This window comes from Crotalus tigris, unplaced genomic scaffold (genome assembly GCF_016545835.1).
Source record: "Crotalus tigris isolate CLP2741 ecotype Arizona unplaced genomic scaffold, ASM1654583v1 scf7180000021573.356075, whole genome shotgun sequence".
In the NCBI taxonomy this organism is placed as follows: domain Eukaryota; kingdom Metazoa; phylum Chordata; class Lepidosauria; order Squamata; family Viperidae; genus Crotalus; species Crotalus tigris.
In genome coordinates, this window is record NW_024098572.1 from 247,604 (window position 1) to 266,996 (window position 19,393).

Below are 19,393 nucleotides of genomic sequence, written 5' to 3' on the forward strand. Positions count from 1 at the left end.
CTGTGCTGGCCTACTGACATAAATATTTTGGGACTGCGAGTTTTTTTCTGAGGGGGGGGGAATAGTTTGTAACGGACTGGATGACCTCCAAGGTTCCTTCCAACTACTACTACTACTACTATTACTACTATTTCTTCTTCTTTTTCTTCCTCCTCCTCCTTCTTCTCCTCCTCCTCTTGTTCTTTCTTCTTCCTCTTACTCTTCCTCCTCCTCCTTCTCCTCCTCTTCCAGTTCTTCTTCTCCTCCTCCTCCTCTTCCTCTTCTTCTTTCTTCTTCCTCCTCCTTCTCCTCTTCCAGTTCTTCTTCTCCTCCTCCTCCTCTTCTTCTTCTTTCTTCTTCCTCTTCCTCCTTCTCCTCCTTCTTCTTCGTCTTCTCTTCCTCCTCTTCTTCTTGTTCTCCTTCTTCTCCTCCTCCTTCTCCTCCTCTTCCTCTTCTTCCTCTCCTCCTCCTCCTCCTCCTCTTCTTCTTCTCCTCCTCCTCCTCCTTTTCTTTTTCCTCCTGTCTCAACTAACCTTTCTCCTTCTTCTCCTCCTCCTTCTCCTCCAGTTCTGGCTGAGGAATTCTGGGAGTTGAAGTCCACAAGGAATTCTGGAGTTGGTCCACAAGTCATAAAAGGGCCAATTTTGAAAACCCCTGAGCTAACAGATCAGAGATGGCTCTTTCCAAGTAGGATACATGCTGGCTGGGGAATTCTGGGAGTTGAAGTCCATACCTCAAGGTTGAGAAATGCTGGTTTTATCTAGGACAGAGGTGGGGAACTATGGCCCCATAGGAATTCTGGGAGTCGAAGTCCACAAGTCACAAAAGGGCCATAATTCCCCCTTCCTGATATAGGAGATAGGAAAATTCTCATCGCGGGCAGGGGGTTGGACTAGATGACCTCCAAGGATCCTTCACATCCTGTCATTCTATGATATATGCCCCTCGGCTCGATCTTCCCTGACATTAAAGTGGTTGCATTTAATTCTCTCTTGTATTCCCTCCCTTTGCCTCTCCAGGTTTTTATATAATAGAATGGGGTACTGGAGTGATTGGTCCATTCCTATTTTGGTTACGACGGCTGCTGGTTTCACTTACATCACAGCTTTATTGGTAAGTTTTGAACCCAGAATCTCTGGTGAGTTTTATCAAAGGTTAGATGGCAGAGATGGCCTGACGTTCATTTTCCTGAATAAAATAGGGCAGCTTTGTTCTTGCAGAAATTTTTTTTTTAAAAAATTGGATTTCTAAGTAGGGGGTGGAGTTTTTATTTTCAATTTTATTTTTTTTTATTTTATTTTCTTGACTTACAATCACAACTGAGGCCAAAAATTTCCATTATTAAGGTATTAAGCGAGTTGTGCCCATTTTAGGATGTTTCTGGCCACAGACGTTAAGTGAATCAATGCAGCCGTTCGGTCGTTAAGGGAATCCGGCTTCCCCATTGACTTTGCTTGTCAAAAGGCCTGTAAAAAGCGATCATAAATAAAACGTCATAAATGCGTGCCAGTTGCCAAGCGGCAGAATTTTGATCACGTGACCGCAAGGATGCGTCTAGAGAATTCTGGGAGTTGAAGTCCACACATCTCAACTTGAGAAACCCCGATTTACTCAGCCATCTCTGTTGACCTCGCCTGAGTTTAGTGTCCTGTAGACAGACAGAGATTGATCTCCTTAAGGGAAGACCGTAATGGAGGTCAGAATGGAGTTGATCTTGATCAGGGGTCTTCCAACTTGGCCCTTTTATGACTTGTGGACTTCAACTCCCAGAATTCCTCAGCCAGGCACTTGTGCCTGGCTGAGGAATTCTGGGAGTTGAACTCCACAAGTCATAAAAGGGCCAAGTTGGAAGGCCTGGCTGAGGAATTCTGGGACTTGAAGTCCACAAGTCATAAAAGGGCCAAGTTGGAAGGCCTGGCTGAGGAATTCTGGGAGTTGAAGTCCACAAGTCATAAAAGGGCCAAGTTGGAAGACCTGGCTGAGGAATTCTGGGACTTGAAATCCACAAGTCATAAAAGGGCCAAGTTGGAAGGCCTGGCTGAGGAATTCTGTGAGTTGAAGACCACAAGTCATAAAAGGGCCATGTTGGAAGACCCCTGATCTTGATTGTTTTACAAAATCAAAGTCAGATCTGGAAGGAGGAGAGAGTGATGGAAATGCCAACCCTGAAGGTTAGACTAGGAAGGTGAAATTGTCCCTCAGAAGAAGCCAGGTTGAGGTGGTTGCCCAGAAAACCATAGGGATGTTTCCTTGCATGCCCCAGGAGCTGAGCTGGATTTGTAGAAGACTTCAGCTTTTGTTCTTCATGGTTGCAAAAGCGCCTCCCTGAATGAATTAATAAATTGCTGTCTGTTTCCCCCCTTTGTTTTCAGATTTTAGCGCTTTGTCACATTGCTGTAGGACAACAGATGAACCTGCATTGGATCCATAAGGTGGGCTTAGGTTTGTTCCGTGACAGAGCTATTGTAATATGGGAGTGTGTCTCGGGAACACTCACAAAATGGCTGAGGAAGTGGGTCATAAAACTTGTTTTCCTAAAGAGTGAGTTCTTTACCAGTTCTCCTCCTCCTCTCCTCTTTCTTCTCTTTTCTTCTTCTCCTTTCTCCTTCTTTCTCCTCTTCCTTTCTCCTCTTTCTTCTTTCTATTTCTTCCTCCTTTCTACTTCTTTCTTCTCTTTCTCCTTTCTACTTCTCCTTCCTCCTCCTTCTCCTTTTCTTCTTCTTCTCCTCATTTTCTTGTTCTTCTTGTTCTCCTCCTTCTCCTCCTTCTCCTCCTCCTCCAGTTCTTCTTCTTTTCCTCCTTCTCCTCCTCCTTCTTCGTCTTCTCCTTCTCTTCCTTCTCCTTCTTCGTCTTCTCCTTCTTCTCCTCTTTCTCCTCCTCCTCCTCCTTCTTCTCCTCCAGTTCTTCTTCTTCTTCTTCTTCTTCTTCTTCTTCTTCTTCTTCTTCTTCTTCTTCTTCTTCTTCTTCTTCTTCTTCTTCTTCTTCTTCTTCTCCTCCTCCTCCTCCTCCTCCTTCTTCTTCGTCTTCTCCTCTTCCTCCTCCTCCTCCTCTCCTTCTTCTTCTTCTCCTTCTCCTCCTCCTCCTCCTCTTCTTCTTCTTCTTCTTCTTCTTCTTCTTCTTCTTCTTCTCCTCCTCCTCCTCCTCCTCCTTCTTCTTCGTCTTCTCTTCCTCCTCCTCCTCCTCTCCTTCTTCTTCTCCTTCTTCTCCTCCTCCTCCTCTTCTTCTTCTCCTTCTTCCTCTTCTTCTTCTTCTTCTTCTTCTTCTTCTCCTCCTCCTCCTCCTCCTCCTCCTCTTCCCCGCAGCTGAAGGATCAAGTTCCAGCAGTGGAAACCTGGCTGTGACTTTCCCTAAATTTTTTCCACCAAACCCAGGAAGTTTTTGATAGCGGCTTTAAGATCAACCGCTCTATCTTAACACAAGCTTTCATAGAATCAGGGTGCCATATCCAAATGACAGGTGTTAAAGTGTTTGTGAGAATGTGCATGCTTCCAAACACATAGGCACGCTGACCCCTGGGAACCTCTGTTTGACAGGCCTCGCCTGTCCTGTGAAGCTGAGATGTTCCATATTGCAGCCAGCTAATATCAAACCATGATTACTAGTAACTCAATTGAATAAAATCTCTTTGCTTGCATTTCAGATTGGGTTAATCACTACCTTGATCTCGACTGTTGTTACAATGAGTTGTGTAGCCCAGTTGTGGGACGATGAATGGGATATGGTGGTGATATCGTTGCAAGTAAGTCTTTTCACTTAATTTCACTCACACGGACGCACACACACACACACACACACACAAAGATTGCAGAAGCAAACAATATGTTTTTTTGCCCTAAATTTGATACTGCCCAGTTCAGCAATTGGATGTCTGCATCAAGCCTTTAAAACACACACACACACACACACAACTTTCCCTAAAAATCAATTTTCTCATTTTAGATATGGCTACAGGTAGTCCTTGAACGTACGGCCAAAATTTCTGTCATTAAGCAAGACACTTGTGAAGCGAGCTTTGCCCCATTTGACGACCTTTCATGCTGCAGTTGTTAAGTGAATCCCTGCAGCTGTTAAGTGAGTGACACGGTTGTTAAGTGAAACCGGTTTCCCCGTTGACTTTGCTTGTCAGAAGGTCGCAAAAGGGGATCACAGTGACCCTGGGACGCTGCGACCGTCGTCAAAATGAACCAATTGCCAAGCCTCTGAATTTTGATCACATGACCCTGGGGATCCTGCAACTGTCATATATGTGAAAAAAGGTCATAAGTCGCATTTTTTCAGTCCCGTTGTAACTTTGAATGGTCACTAAACAAATCTGTATCTTTCATGTTATGACTCGTGGACTTCAACTTCCAGAATTCCTGAGCCTGTGTGGCTCAGCTTGGAAACCTCTCCCTTTCCCCTCAGCGTGGCTGGCTCAGGAATTCTGGGAGTTGAAGTCCGCAAGTCATGAAGGGGCCATAGTTCCCCCATGCTGGCTGAGGAATTCTGGGAGTTGAAGTCCACAAGTCATGAAGGAGCCAAAGTTTCCCTCATGCTGGCTCAGGAATTCTGGGAGTTGAAGTCCCCAAGTCATGAAGGGGCCATAGTTCCCCCATGCTGGCTGAGGAATTCTGGGAGTTGAAGTCCACAAGTCATGAAGGAGCCAAAGTTTCCCTCATGCTGGCTCAGGAATTCTGGGAGTTGAAGTCCCCAAGTCATGAAGGGGCCATAATTCCCCCATGCTGGCTGAGGAATTCTGGGAGTTGAAATCCACAAATCATGAAGGGGCCATAGTTCCCCCATGCTGGCTGAGGAGTTCTGGGAGTTGAAGTCCAGAAGTCATAAAAGAGCCAAGGTTGCCTACCCCTGGTCTAGGGACAGGAAAGAAAGAATGTCAAAGATAACCGTATCAAAAACTGGGATTTTTTTATATGTATTGAGGAAGAAGTTTCCTGCAAAAATGGGTTCGTTTAATGACCACGTTTAACGATCATGGTTTTTGATTAATGACTGCAGCATTTGCTTAACAACCGCCCCAACAAAGATCATAAAAACACACTCGGTCCCGTGTTGACTCACTTAATGACCACTATCATTTATGACTAATTCTGGGCTCAATTACTGTCGTAAATCAAGGACTGCCTGTATAACATTATCACTGTGTCACATGACTGATTTTCAGCAATTTTTTTTGGCCAGAAATCAGTGTTTATTTCTGATTTCCGGCCAAGGATGCCCATTGACTGAAACGAGTTTGCTTAACGACCTCAGTGGTTGCTTAACAATAGTCTGGGTTGTAAAAACTGAGCAAAGTCACATGATCACCCACTTAATAAACATCAGGACATAAGTCGAGGACTACCTGTATAACTTTACAGTAAAAGTGTTATAGATCTACGTGGCATCCTATTCCTAGTCTGGAGGGCTGAAAACAGAGTACAGGAAGTCCTCGACTTATAACCGTTCATTTAGTGACCATTCAAAGTTACAACGGCACTGGAAAAAGTGACTTATGACCATTTTTCACACTTACGACCATTGCAGCATCCCCACAGTCACGTGATCAAACTTCAGACACTTGGCATCTGACTCGTATTTATGACGGTCACAGTGTCCTGAGGTAATATGACATTTTTCACACTTAACGACCGTTGCAGCATCCCCACGGTCACACGATCAAACTTCAGACACTTGACATCTGACTCGTATTTATGACGGTTGCAGTGTCCTGAGGTAATATGACCATTTTTCACACTTAACGACCGTTGCAGCATCCCCACGGTCACACGATCAAACTTCAGACACTTGGCATTTGACTCGTATTTATGACGGTCGCAGTGTCCTGAGGTAATATGACATTTTTCACACTTAACGACCATTGGAGCCTCCCCATGGTCACGTGATCAAAATTCGGACCCTTGTCAACTGGTTCGTATTTATGACCGCTGCAGCGTCCAGGAGTCACGTAATCCCTTTTTGTGACCTCCTGACAAGCGACGTAAATGGGGAAACCTGATTCACTTGACCACACTGTGATTAACTTACCGACTGCAGTGCTTCACTTAACAACGGTGGCAAGCAAGGTCGTAAAACGAGGCAAAATTCATTTAGCAAATGTCTCACTTAGCCACAGAAATTTTAGGCTGAGTTGTGGTCATGAACTGAGGACTTTACCTGTAAATGGAAGGGCCAACAGTTGAAAATTTAATTTAATTTCCCTGCAGCTTTGCGGAACTGCGTTTTGGATCCATGCGAATTCTGCTTTTCTGCCTTAATTCCCCTCTCCTCCTCCTCTTGCTACCGTTAGCTGTCCGAGAAACAACATTTGCTTACTAATTCTTTGCAAATAATTTCTCTCCCCACTCTAGGCAACTGCTCCTTTTTTACACCTAGGAGCCCTTGTGGCTGTCACGGCCCTGTCTTGGTTGGTTTCTGGACAATTTGCAAAAGCCGAAAGAGCGGGTGAGTAGATCTGGGTTCCCGTTCAGCTGGAAAAAAATGGAATAACAAGGAAGGGAGAAGACAGACAAATCGCAAAACGAGGATTTTGTAGGGGTGTTGTGGTGTCCCACACATATGAATGGAGCTTGTGTTGGGAGAGTTAACCAAACTTCGGGGAGCCTGAGCAATTTTTGGTGAATATTATTGTCACGATGCAGCCATAAGGCTCTGGGACAGTGGTTCTCAACATTTAGTAATAATAATGATGATGATGATGATACAATAATAATAAAGGCAGCCTTACTAGAACTGCTTCCATCCTGCGACGATATCTGTAATACCATCAAACATCCATATCTGCCTATCCCAGGTCCTGGGTAAGGACTCGATAGGTAGACAAAATGCCAAATCCAGTCTGAACATCTTGCTGACTGTGCGATGATCCATCATCATCATCATCATCATAATAATAATAATAAAGTTGGAAGGGACCTTGGAGGTCTTCTAGTCCAACCCCCTGCTCAGGCAGGAAACCCTATACCAGGGGTCTTCAAACTTGGCCCTCCCAGAATTCTGGGAGTTGAAGTCCACAAGTCATGAAGGGGCCTTAGTTCCCCCTTGCTGGCTGAGGAATTCTGGGCGTTGAAGTCCACGAGTCATGAAGGCGATACTTCCCTCATGCTGGCTCAGGAATTCTGGGAGTTGAACTCCCCAAATTATAAAGAGGTCATAGTTCCCTCATGCTGGCTCAGGAATTCTGGAAGTTGAAGTCCACAAGTCATGAAGGGGCATTAGTTCCGCCATGCTGGCTGAGGAATTCTGGGAGTTGAAGTCCACGAGTCATGAAGGTGCCATGGTTCCCCCATGCTGGCTGAGGAATTCTGGGAGTTGAAGTCCACAAGTCATAAAAGGGCCATAGTTCCCCCATGCTGGCTCAGGAATTCTGGGAGTTGAAGTCCACAAGTCATAAAAGGGCCAAGTTTGAAGACCCTTGCCCTAGACCCATTTCAGACAAGTGGCTATCCAGTCTCTTCTTAAAAACCTACAGTGTTGGAGCATTCACAACTTATGGAGGCAGATGGTTCCACTGATTAACTGTTCTATTGTCTGTGGTGAATTGATTCACGGACCCCCTTTAAATACCTTTTGTGGCCCCGGACCCCCAAGACTTAACTCAAGATTTAAATCTAACATGTCTCCCAGCTTTCACCTATCCCTGTGACAATATCGTGCTCCCCCCCAGGGGTCCACCCTAGCTGGGTGACTTTGGGCCAATCACCAGGAGACGGTGAGTTCTAGTCCTACCTTAGGCATGAAAACCAGCTCAACTCACCTTGTTGTTGTTGCTGCTGTCGGAAAAATAGGAAGAGGAAGTTGTGTTGGATATGCTCGTTGCCTTGAATTATTTGTAAAGAATAATAAAGGCAGGATATAAATAAAATAAAATAGGATAGAATTAATACCCTGCAGCATATTTTCTTAACGTTCATCATGGTAAAGACATTGGCATGCTGTAGAAGCCACAATGATATTGTGGGCATGGTGTCATTAGGCAAATGAAGCAGTTAGATGACCTCCAAGGTTCCTTCCAACATTATCAAGGAGAGAAGCAACCTAGAACTAAGGAGAATCTTCTTGACAGAACAATTAACCAGTGGAACCACCTGCCTCCAGAAGTGGTGAATGCTCCAACACTGAAAGTCTTTAAGAAGAGACTGGACAGCCATTTGTCTGAAATGGTATAGGGTTTCCTGCCTGAGCAGGGGGTTGGACTAGATGACCTCCAAGGTCCCTTCCAACTTTATTATGATGATGATGATGATGATGATGATGATGATGATGATGATGATGATGATGATGTCAATGGGGGGAAGCCAGATTCACTTAACAACGGTGTTACTAAGTGAAGAACTGCAGTGATTCGCTTAACAAATGCAGCAAGAAAAGTCGTAAAACGGGGCAAAACTCACTTAACCATTTTTCTCACTTAGCAACGGAAATTTTGGGCTCAGTTGTGGTCGTAAGCTGAGGACTACCTGTATATCTTTGTGCCTAGGAACCATGGGATGTTTTTTTCCCTTTAAAAAAAAAAAAAAAAAAAGCTGAGATTGACAAGGAGACCGAAATCTGCGCCTGATTAAATCCTAAACCAGTGATGGCGAACCTTTTAGAGACCGAGTGCCCAAACTGCAACCCAAAACCCACTTATACATTGTCGAGTGCCGGGTGGGCGTGGCCCATTGGGTGGGTGTGGCCCATTGGGTGGGAGTGGCCCATTGGGTGGGCGTGGCTGAGGTGGTAACGGCAGACTGGGTGGCACTGAAAAGTTCAATCAATCAATTTCAACTTTGCAAGATTTTTTTTTTCCCCGCGAGAAGTTGGAATTGACTGATTGAATCTTTTTTTTTTTTTTTTTTTTGCACACAGCGGCGGAGGCCTAAAGCAAAAAGGTTTTATAAAACCCAGCTGAAGGCCTAGGACTGGGGCGACGGCCCGCGTGCCCACAGAGAGGGCTCTGAGTGCCGCCTCTGGTACCCGTGCCATAGGTTCACCACCACTGTCCTAAACTTTCAAACAGAACAATTTGAAGCCCAGTACCCAGTGTATATTACAAAAGAGAATAGCAGGTTTTCAATTTCTGCTTTTCTTTTTTTTCTTTTCTTTTTCTTCTGGTTGTCAATAAGCCGGAGAGGATATTGCTTTGCTTATTGCCTTATTAAGTTTTCACCTTTCGTACGACGCTCTGATGCTCTTCTGGGGAATTATATATCCTGCAAATCATAACCTCAGCTGCAGTTTGGATATTTGAAAAAATGTTGGGCAAGCAGCACACCGAGATCGGAGAAAGTTGGGAAGGATGAAATGTGTGGAGACAAGGATAGGGAAGAAAGCTCTGAATTATTGTTTAGCCCAGATAACATAGACGATGGATTTGAGACAATAAAGGATACTCCGTTAGTAAGGGGTGATGTACTAGGATGAGAAATAGAAAATATCTATGAAATAAAATATATCTAAGTAAGTAAGAGGTGTATTTTAGATAGTATAAGTTTTATGTTGTGAAATAAAGGAAATTTGGGTTACCCGAAATTTAAAGACTATGGATATTAAAAGTTAAATTGGAATACTGTAATTAAAAATTAGGTAAAATTTAAATACAGGGCATGGATATGTATAGGCATAAATATATTGATAAATGTTTTAACTTGAGCTTGTTATAATTACAAATTTACTAGCTTAAATATGATATAGCAGATGTTAAGGGAAATAAAGAAGGAACTTTTTGATGATGTAACCTGGGATATGAACTAAGGATTTTGTTATTGTACTATTGACTACCCAATCACCACGCTGCTTTGTAAATACTTAAATGGAAAACTGGAAAACCAATAAAAACTTGTTATTAAAAAAAAAAAGAATAGGGAAGAAAACCGTTCAACATTTAGCAAATGAAAACCAGAAGATCCAGCACTTCGCTTTCCATATTGAGTCTCGCTGTCGTAAGCACCCTTGGCTGCCCTGGCTAGTTGCTGCCACCGTAATTCCCTTTAATTCTAATTCAGCCAGTCGGGACTGGAGCAGGAACGAAGTGTTTGTGTTGGGAGTGTTGTTGTTTCTTTAATAAATGCATTAGCAAGTCTAATGTTTGCAAAAAGTCTAGCAGGTTTCAAGGGAAAGATTGAGGGAGCGATGCAACTCTGCAACTACAGCGACAAAAGTTAAAAAAAATTAATAATAATAAAGCATGAATTAAGTACGACTTCTGTGCCTTTGGCATAACTGCAAAACCCAGAAAGTTGAGGCCTAGGTGCTCTCTGAGCTTGCTGGTTTGCTTGTCGATGTTTCGCTACCAGACTAAGTAATGTCATTAGTGCTGGTGGATGTGGGGTTTGCTGCTCGCACTGCCGATGTCGCTCTGTTCTGATGGATTGAAGTCTTACCCTGTTTCTCCCTCCAGCTTCACAGCTGCTGATGTTTGGGACCTACTTCGCCGTGGTCCTTGGGGTGTACCTGGTGCCCCTCACCATCTCCTCCCCTTGCCTCATGGAAAGGAAGGACCTGGGGCCCAGACCGGCCCTCCTTGGCCACCGGGGAGCCCCCATGGTAGGTAGGCCTCGTTTCATTCCCTTCACACACACAGACCCCGCACCCCAGCTTTAAGCACAGATTATGGAACAGCCTGTTTGGCCACGTATTGTTACATGTTAGTGTGATTATATACTATTATATTATAGTATATACTATCATATACTACACTATTATATACTATCATACTATATTATATATTCATATACTATCATATACTATACTATTATATATATTATATACTATACTATATATATACTATCATATACTATACTATTATATACTATCATATACTATACTATTATATACTATCATATACTATACTATATATATACTATCATATACTATACTATATATACACTATCATATACTATACTATTATATACTATTATATACTATCATACTATATTATATACTCATACTATTATACTATACTATTATATATACTATCATATACTACACTATTGTATACTATCATATACTATATTATATACTCATACTATCATATACTATACTATTATATATACTATCATATACTACACTATTATATGCTATTATATACTATATTTTATATACTATCATATACTGTACTATTATATACTATCATATACTATACTATTATATATACTATCATATACTACACTATTATATACTATCATATACTATATTATATACTCATACTATCATATACTATACTATTATATATACTATCATATACTATCATAGTATACTATTATATACTATCATACCATACTATTATATACTATTATATACTATCATATACTATATTATATATACTATCATATACTATATTATATGTACTATCATATACTATATTATTATATACTATCATATACTACACTATTATATACTATTATATATAATATTATATACCAGTGATGGCAAACCTTTTAGAGATCGAGTGCCCAAACCCCGCCCCTGCCTCTCCGCCCACCCTCACTCTGTGCCCCGCCCACCTGCAGGGCCACCCACCGCCTCTACAGCCCGCTGCAGCAGATCATCCAGGCAGCCCAGCAGTGCCATGGCAGCCACACCCTCCACCAACATGCCACAGCAACATCTGCGTGTGACATGGTGCAAGGGCGGAGTCTTGTCCCTGCTGCCCAGCTACCATGTGCTTGGCTGCGCTGCTCTGCGCAGACCGCACTCGGTGACTCTCCGGGAGGCTGCTGGTGAGAGGGTCATGGGGGGAGGCAGGGCTGGGGTGACGGCGCACGTGCCCACAGAGAAGGCTGAGTGCCACCTGTGGCATGTGTGCCATAGGTTCGCCACCACTGTCATATACTATACTATTATATACTATATACTATTATATACTATCATATACTATACTATTATATACTATCATATACTATAACTATACTATTATATACTAGTACAGTGGTGGCAAACCTATGGCACGGGTGCCAGAGGTGGTACTGAGAGCCTTCTCTGTGGGGACGTGTGCCGTCACCCCAGCCCTGCCTCCTCCCATGGCCCCCTCCTCATCAGCAGCCCCCCCGGAGGAGAGTCGCCCCTGTGCACAGCCCACATGAAGCAGCGCAGCCAAGCACATGGTAGCTGGGCAGCAGGGACAAGATTCCATCCTTGCACCCCGTTGCACGCAGATGATGCTGCGGGGCACGGGTGGAGGGCATGGCCACCATGATGATGCTGGACTGCCTGGGTGGTCTGTGGCAGGCTGTGAAGGTGGTGGTGTCCCAGTGGGCAGGACAAAGTGGGGACGGGAGAGGCAGTTTTTGGGCACTCGGTCTCTAAAAGGTTCGCCGTCACTGTACTAGTGTATATACTTATAGTATTATATACTATCATACTGTACTAGTATATACTATTATATACTATCATATACTATACTATCATATTCTATACTATTATATACTATCATATATTATACTATCATACTATACTATTATATGATATTATATATACTATCATATACTATACTAGTATATACTATGCTATACTATCATATACTATACTATTATATACTATCATATACTATAACTACTATTATATACTAGTATACTATTATATACTATCATATATTATTAGTATATACCATTATATACTATGTTATACTATACTATACACTATTATATATTATCATATTATATACTAATACTATACTATACAATATACTATACTATACTATACTATACTATACTATACTATATACTGTACTATATACTACACTACACTACACTACACTATAACCCAGTGCTTCTCAATTATTTTCTGTCATGCCCCCCTAGGAAGAAGAAAACATTTCGCGCCCCCCCGCACGACTGTCTATCCAATCGGGTCCTTTGCGTGTGTCACGTGCATCCAATATGACAGTATTTGCCGAGGTCAAACGAGCCCCCCTTTACGGAGCCTCGCGCCCCCCCTGGGGGGCCCGCCCCACTATTTGAGAAGCACTGCTATAACCCAATGGTGGGATTCAGCTGGTTCGCCCCACTTCGGCAGAACCGGTAGCTAATTTTTTGTTGCCCAGGCCCAGAATGGACTTCTGGAAGCGGCATCCACGCAGAGAACCGGTTGTTCACAGATTTGAATCCTACCACTGCTATTACCACTATACTATACTATACAGTATTGGTATTAGTATTAATATTAATAAAGTATAGTGTGCTTTAATATTGATAATAAATTAATACGTTCATGTTACTTTATCAAAATATAAAATACAAAGAAAAATGGAAAATAATGGCTAAAAAGGGGAAGAGGAAAGAGTGTAAAGGAGAAACGAAAAGGCAAAACATTCCGACTCGTTTGGGCGCCGTAGAATAAGGCAATGACATGCAAGCTGGTTAAGATATTGAAATTGAGGAACTGGAGCAGTGAGGTTGTGCAAGTTCTGGCAGTCAACCAGAACACACACACACACACACACACACACACACACACACACACACACACAATTGATTGGTTGGAGTGTGTGCTGACCCAAAGGGGATAGTTAGAGACGATAAGCAGACAGACAGATAAACAGATAGATAAGTGGAAAACCATCGTTAAGTCACTTTTTTCAGTGCCGTTGTAACTTCAAATGGTCACTAAATGAACTGTTGTAAGTTGAGGACTAAGTGTAATGGCACAATGGACACTTTGAGAAATTAAAAGGGACTAGGAGCTGATCAGAGGCCCAGTAACCAGCCTCCCTCCGTCTCCCCGATTTACAACTCAGCTCCTTCTGTTGGGGTTTCCAATTAAATCAGTGGTTCTCAACCTTTTTAATGCCGCGACCTCCAACCGGTCGTAAGTTGAGGACTACTCAACCGGTCGTAAGTCAAGGACTACTCAACTGGTGCAGCACCGTTTGCAGAACCACTGAATTAAATCAGTGTTTCCCAAACTTGACAATTTTAAGGCATGAGGACTTCAACTCCCAGAATTCCACAGCCAGCAACGCTGGCTGTGGAATTCTGGGAGTTGAAGTCCACATGCCTTAAAATTGTCAAGTTTGGGAAACACTGAATTAAATGATGCTAATCTTGTCCCTTTGCAGTGAACTTTTAACGGGGCTGACTTAAATCAGACATGGCACACTGCAGGCTTCAAAGGGCCCTCCGGACTTTTTTCTCCATTCATTTCATCCAAATTCCTTTTAATGGATTTTTTTTTAATTGAAATTTTTATAAACTTTTTACAATAAAATCCCTCCCCCCCCTCCCTCCCTCCCTCCCCCCCTTAACCCTCCCCCCCCTTCCCAGAGCTGAATACAGAGCTAAAAAAAAAACAGGAAAAAAAACAAACATAAAAATTAAATAAACGTCAATCAACTATACATAAATCCTAAAAAATTAAGAAAACACTTTAACTCCAATACAATAAAATCAGCGAATCTGACCATAACAACTTTACACTATAAGTTATTCAAAAGCTAAATAATGCTTTCTAATCCCATATTTATTCTGAACAAAATTTACCCATCTTTTCCACACAGAGTTATATCTCTCTTGTGAATGGCCTTTCAGATAAGCCGAATTTTTCTTTTAATGGATTTTTTTTTTTTTAAAGGCATTTTTGCTGCTTAGGGCAAAGGAAAATGAGTGCGATGCTCAGCCTGCGTTTAATTTACGGTAATCGTTCCAAATTTAGGAGATACCTTTTATTTTATTTTTTTCACGTTGGCAGTGAAAAAAAAATCCTAATTATTTTTTTCTTACTATGGTAGGTAGGTAGGTATCCGTTCTTGTGTGTGTGTATGTATGTGTAAACTCATACACACACACACATTGCAACCAGATTTAAAGTAAATATAATTTATTTTCTCTGTTTTTTTCTCTAGTTAGCACCTGAAAATACACTGATGTCCTTCCAGAAAGCAATGGAAGAAAAGGTCTACGGTGTGCAGGCAGACGTGGTGATAAGGCAAGTCTTTCTGCTTGTTCGCAAGGTTAACAGGTGTGGTCTGTGTGTGTGTGGGGGGTGTCCCCAAATTTTGCAACTTTAAGATGTGTGGACTTCAACTCCCAGAATTCTGGGACTTGAAGTCCACAAGACTTAAAGTTGCCAAGGTTGGAGACCTTGGTTTAAGAAGATGCTTTGCCTGTTTTTGGTCTCCAAATTCCCTGCCCTGGTTTACATTTCTAGTTCTGTGCAGCCATTCAGCTCCCAAGAGCAGAGATTCACAGTGGATCTTATCAGATAATAATAATAATAGTAATAATAATAACAACAACAACAACGATATCTGTAATACCATCAAACATCCACATCTGCCTATCCCAGGTCCTGGGTAAGGACTCGATAGGTAGACAAAATGCAAAATCCAGTCTGAACATCTGGCTGACTGTGCGATGATCAATAATAATAATAATAATAGTAATAATAATAGTAATAATAATAATAATAAGTAGTAGTAGTAGTAGTAGTAGTAGTAGTAGTAGTAGTTGTTGGAAGGGACCTTGGAGGTCATCAAGCCCAACCCCCTGCTCAGGCAGTTAACCCTATACCATTTCGGACAAATGGCTGTCCAGTTTCTTCTTAAAAATTTCCAGCATTGGAGCATTCACCGCTTCTGGAGGCAGGTTGTTCCACTGGTTAATTGTTCTCACTGTCAGGAAGTTTCTCCTTAGTTCCAGGTTGCTCCTCTCCTTGATTCATTTCCATCCGTTGCTTCTTCTCCTGCCTTCAGGCACTTTGGAGAACGGCTTGACTCCCTCTTCTTTGGGGCAGCCCCTGAGATATTGGAAGACTGCTATCCTGTCCCCCCTCGTCCTTCTCTTCATTAAACTAGACATACCCAATTCCACCAACCGTTCCTTATATGTTTTAGCCTCCAGTCCCCTAATCCTCTTTGTTGCTTTTCTCTGTACTCTTTCTAGAATCTCAACAACTTTTTTACATCATGGTGACCAAAATTGGATGCAGTATTCCAAGTGTGGCCTTACCCAGGCATTGTAATGTGGTATTAACACGTCACGTGATCTTGTATTTACAGTCAATAAAGTAAGGGGTTAAGAGAGCGAATTTTGGAAATTGGAAGACCCTCAACCTCTAGCAATCATTTATTGGTGAATTCATCACAAGGGGAAGCCCTAAGAGTTATTTGAAACTTTTTTTCCTACAGTGCAGAACCAGAAAAACACTTCCAGACTAACGTCATCATAAAAACCATCTGCTTGTTGAAAAAAAGATATTTTGAGATATTATCCACCCCAGATCTTTTTGCACCTGCCTACTATAACAGAGTCTGTCAGTCTGTGTGACTGACCTGATTTTACCACTTTTTTTTTTTTTTTTGGTCACAGTGGTTAAGTGGACTCTGTGGTCATTAAGAAAACACTGCAGTTGTTGCTCCTTTCTCACCTAGTCAATCTATTATTAACATGATTATTTTGAAATTTAAAAAAGCAAAGAAAACTTGACCAACAAAATCCACTGACTAAGCCAGGGCTTTTCAACCAGGGGTACGGGTACCACCTGTGGTACATTGGCACCTGGCAGGTGGTACGCGACCATCCTAGAAAAGGGGTAGCAGGGGAGGGGAATGAGCTAAACCGGTGGCAGCACTGCACAAGCCTGAGCGAGAGACGGCTGGAGCTGCAGGGCTGTCAGGGCTCAGCGGGAGCGCCAGGATCAGTGCTGCTTTCCAGCTGATCAGCGCTTCTCCGGGGCTGTCAGGGCTCAGTGGAAGCACCAGGATCAGCGCTCGGCGCTGATCCTGGTGCTTCTGCTGAGCCCAGAAGAAGCGTCGATCAGCTGGAATGTTGCAGCCTCTCCAGGGTCTTGTGATTTACATTCAGATGCTTGGCAACCGATTCATATTTATGACGGTCACAGTGTCCCAGGGTCATATGAAGTGACCAAAACCTGCTGCAACCATCCAGCAGACGGGGGAGGGGGATAAAAACCAAACACCCCCCCACCCCACCCTTGCTGCCAATCCCCAACAGAAGTGCTCACAACAATGAAAACCTCGGACAGGAGGAAGAGCGCGGCCAGGCGGGCAGGCAGGTGTCTTGCTCGGCTGTGGCTTGGGGGGCACTTTTTTCAGGGCCATTGTAACTTCAAACAGCCACTGTTGTAAGTCGAGGACTACCTGTACTTTATCACTTTTTTCCTTTTTGGGGGGGGGGGGAATCACCAAGTTTTTGACACTTTGCTAGGCGACTGGTGGTCCTCGGATGTTGCCGTATCTTAAAAGTGGTACAATGGGTGAAAAGGTTGAAAAGCCCTGGACTAAGCTAAGAAAAACAGATTTTTTTTAAAAAAAAAATGGCACTATTCCGCCATCTAATGGTAGTCCCTCTGATTATTAAATCTTGTGACCAAACTAAATAAAACAACAACAAAAGAAATACCCAGTCCGCCATCTTTTTATACTTACCCAAATCTGAATTTTGCAGTGATTAAAAAAGAAGGCTACAAACGGGCACATTATTGGAAAGGGGTCGCAAGCGTGGCTACGATAATATGCCGTGCTGTGTCGGACCTGCTGCAATTTGATCAAAGACCCCCGGCTCCACTTGGTTAAAGGAAAGGATTCTTCTACTATGTCTAGTTTAATGAGGGTATGCCGGTCCTCGCTTAATGAAGAGAAGGACTTGGGTTTGGCTAGTCTAAAGAAAAGAAGAAACGGGGGGAGACATGATAGCAGCGTTTCAGTATCTCAGGGGCTGCCCCAAAGAAGAGGGAGTCAAGCTATTCTCCAAAGCTCCTGAAGGCAGGACAAGAAGCAACGGTTGGAAACTAATCAAGGAGAGAAGCAACCTGGAATTAAGGAGAAACTTCCTGACAGTGAGGACAATTAACCAGTGGAATAGCTGGCCTCCAGAAATCGTGGGCGCTTCATCACGGGAGATTTTTAAGAAGAGACTAGGCCTGGGGTAGGCAACCTTGGCCCCTTCATGACTCGTGGACTTCAACTCCCAGAATTCCTCAGCCAGCATGGGGGAACTATGGCCCCTTCATGACTCGTGGACTTCAACTCCCAGAATTCCTCAGCCAGCATGGGGGAACTATGGCCCCTTCATGACTTGTGGACTTCAACTCCCAGAATTCCTCAGCCAGCATGGCTCAGCTTGGAAACCATGGTCCCTTCATGACTTGTGGACTTCAATTCCCAGAATTCCTGAGCCAGCATGGGGGAACCATTGCCCCTTCACGACTTGTGGACTTCAATTCCCAAAATTCCTGAGCCAGCATGGGGGAACTATGGTCCCCTTCACGACTCGTGGATTTCAACTCCCAGAATTCCTGAGCCAGCATGGGGGAACTATGGCCCCTTCATGACTCGTGGACTTCAACTCCCAGAATTCCTGAGCCAACATGGGGAAACTATGGCTCCTTCATGATTTGTGGACCAACTCCCAGAATTCCTCAGTCAGCATGGGGGAAACTTTGGCCCCTTCATGACTCGTGGACTGCAACTCCCAGAATTCCTCAGCATGGCTCAGCTTGGAAACCTCTCCCTTTCCCCTCAACATGGCTGGCTCAGGAATTCTGGGAATTGAAGTCCACGAGTCATAAAAGAGCCGAGGTTGCCTACCCCTGGGCTAGACAGTCACTTGTCTGAGATGATACAGGTTTTCTCGCTTGAGCAGGGGGCTGGATTAGAAGACCTCCAAGGTCCCTTCCAGCTCTATTCTGTATATCTGACCCAGCGGGATAATTATTATTATATTCTTGTGTTCTTCTGTTCACAGTTACGACGGAGTGCCTTTTCTTATGCATGATCAGACTTTGCGAAGAACGACCAACGTCGAGGAAGTATTCCCAGAACTAGCTTACGATCATTCCTCCACCTTCAACTGGACAGATCTGGAAAGGCTAAATGCAGGCAAATGGTTCCTCAAGGTGTGTAAGTAAGTAGTAATATTATGTCCAGCGGTGGTTGACACCCCCTCAGAAGGGATGTAGTGAAGCTAGAGAAGGTTTGTAGGACCACAACTGAGATGGGGTGCGTGGGCGGCAAACAGCCAAAACAAAACAGCCAACAGTGTGCTGCAGCAGCCAAAAAAGCTAATACACTACCGTGCTAGGTTGCATTAACAGAGGGATAGAATCAAGATCACGGGAAGTAATAGTACCGCTTTGTAAAGCCTTACTAAGAGCACACTAGGAATACTGCATCCAGTTTTGGTTACCCCAATACAAAATCAGATGCTGAGATTTTGGAAAGAGTGCAGAGAAGAGCAGCAAAGAGGATTAGGGGACTGGAGGCTAAAACATACAAAGAATGGTTGCTGGAATTGAGTAGGTCTCGTTAAATTAAGGACTAGTGGTGACATGATAGCAATCTTCCAATATTTGAGGGGCTGCCACGAAGAAGAAGGATTCAACCTATTCTCCAAAGCACCTGAAGGCAGGACAAGAAGAAATAGACAGAAATGAATCCAGGTGAGAATCAACCTAGAAATAAGAAGAAATTTCCTGACAG

General features: G+C 43.2%; 1 protein-coding gene across 6 annotated transcripts in view; it reads left to right on the forward strand.

Annotated features, from left to right (window-relative positions):
• Positions 1–19,393, forward strand: part of GDPD5 (glycerophosphodiester phosphodiesterase domain containing 5) — a 130,013-nt gene that overhangs the window by 82,941 nt on the left and 27,679 nt on the right. For all 6 annotated transcript variants that reach the window (XM_039318831.1, XM_039318827.1, XM_039318826.1 and 3 more), the window contains 7 exons: positions 999–1,092; positions 2,352–2,411; positions 3,620–3,718; positions 6,327–6,420; positions 10,358–10,503; positions 14,798–14,880; positions 18,660–18,810. In XM_039318831.1, the coding sequence (XP_039174765.1) occupies positions 999–1,092; positions 2,352–2,411; positions 3,620–3,718; positions 6,327–6,420; positions 10,358–10,503; positions 14,798–14,880; positions 18,660–18,810 (727 nt within the window). The remainder of the gene's footprint in view (positions 1–998; positions 1,093–2,351; positions 2,412–3,619; positions 3,719–6,326; positions 6,421–10,357; positions 10,504–14,797; positions 14,881–18,659; positions 18,811–19,393) is intronic.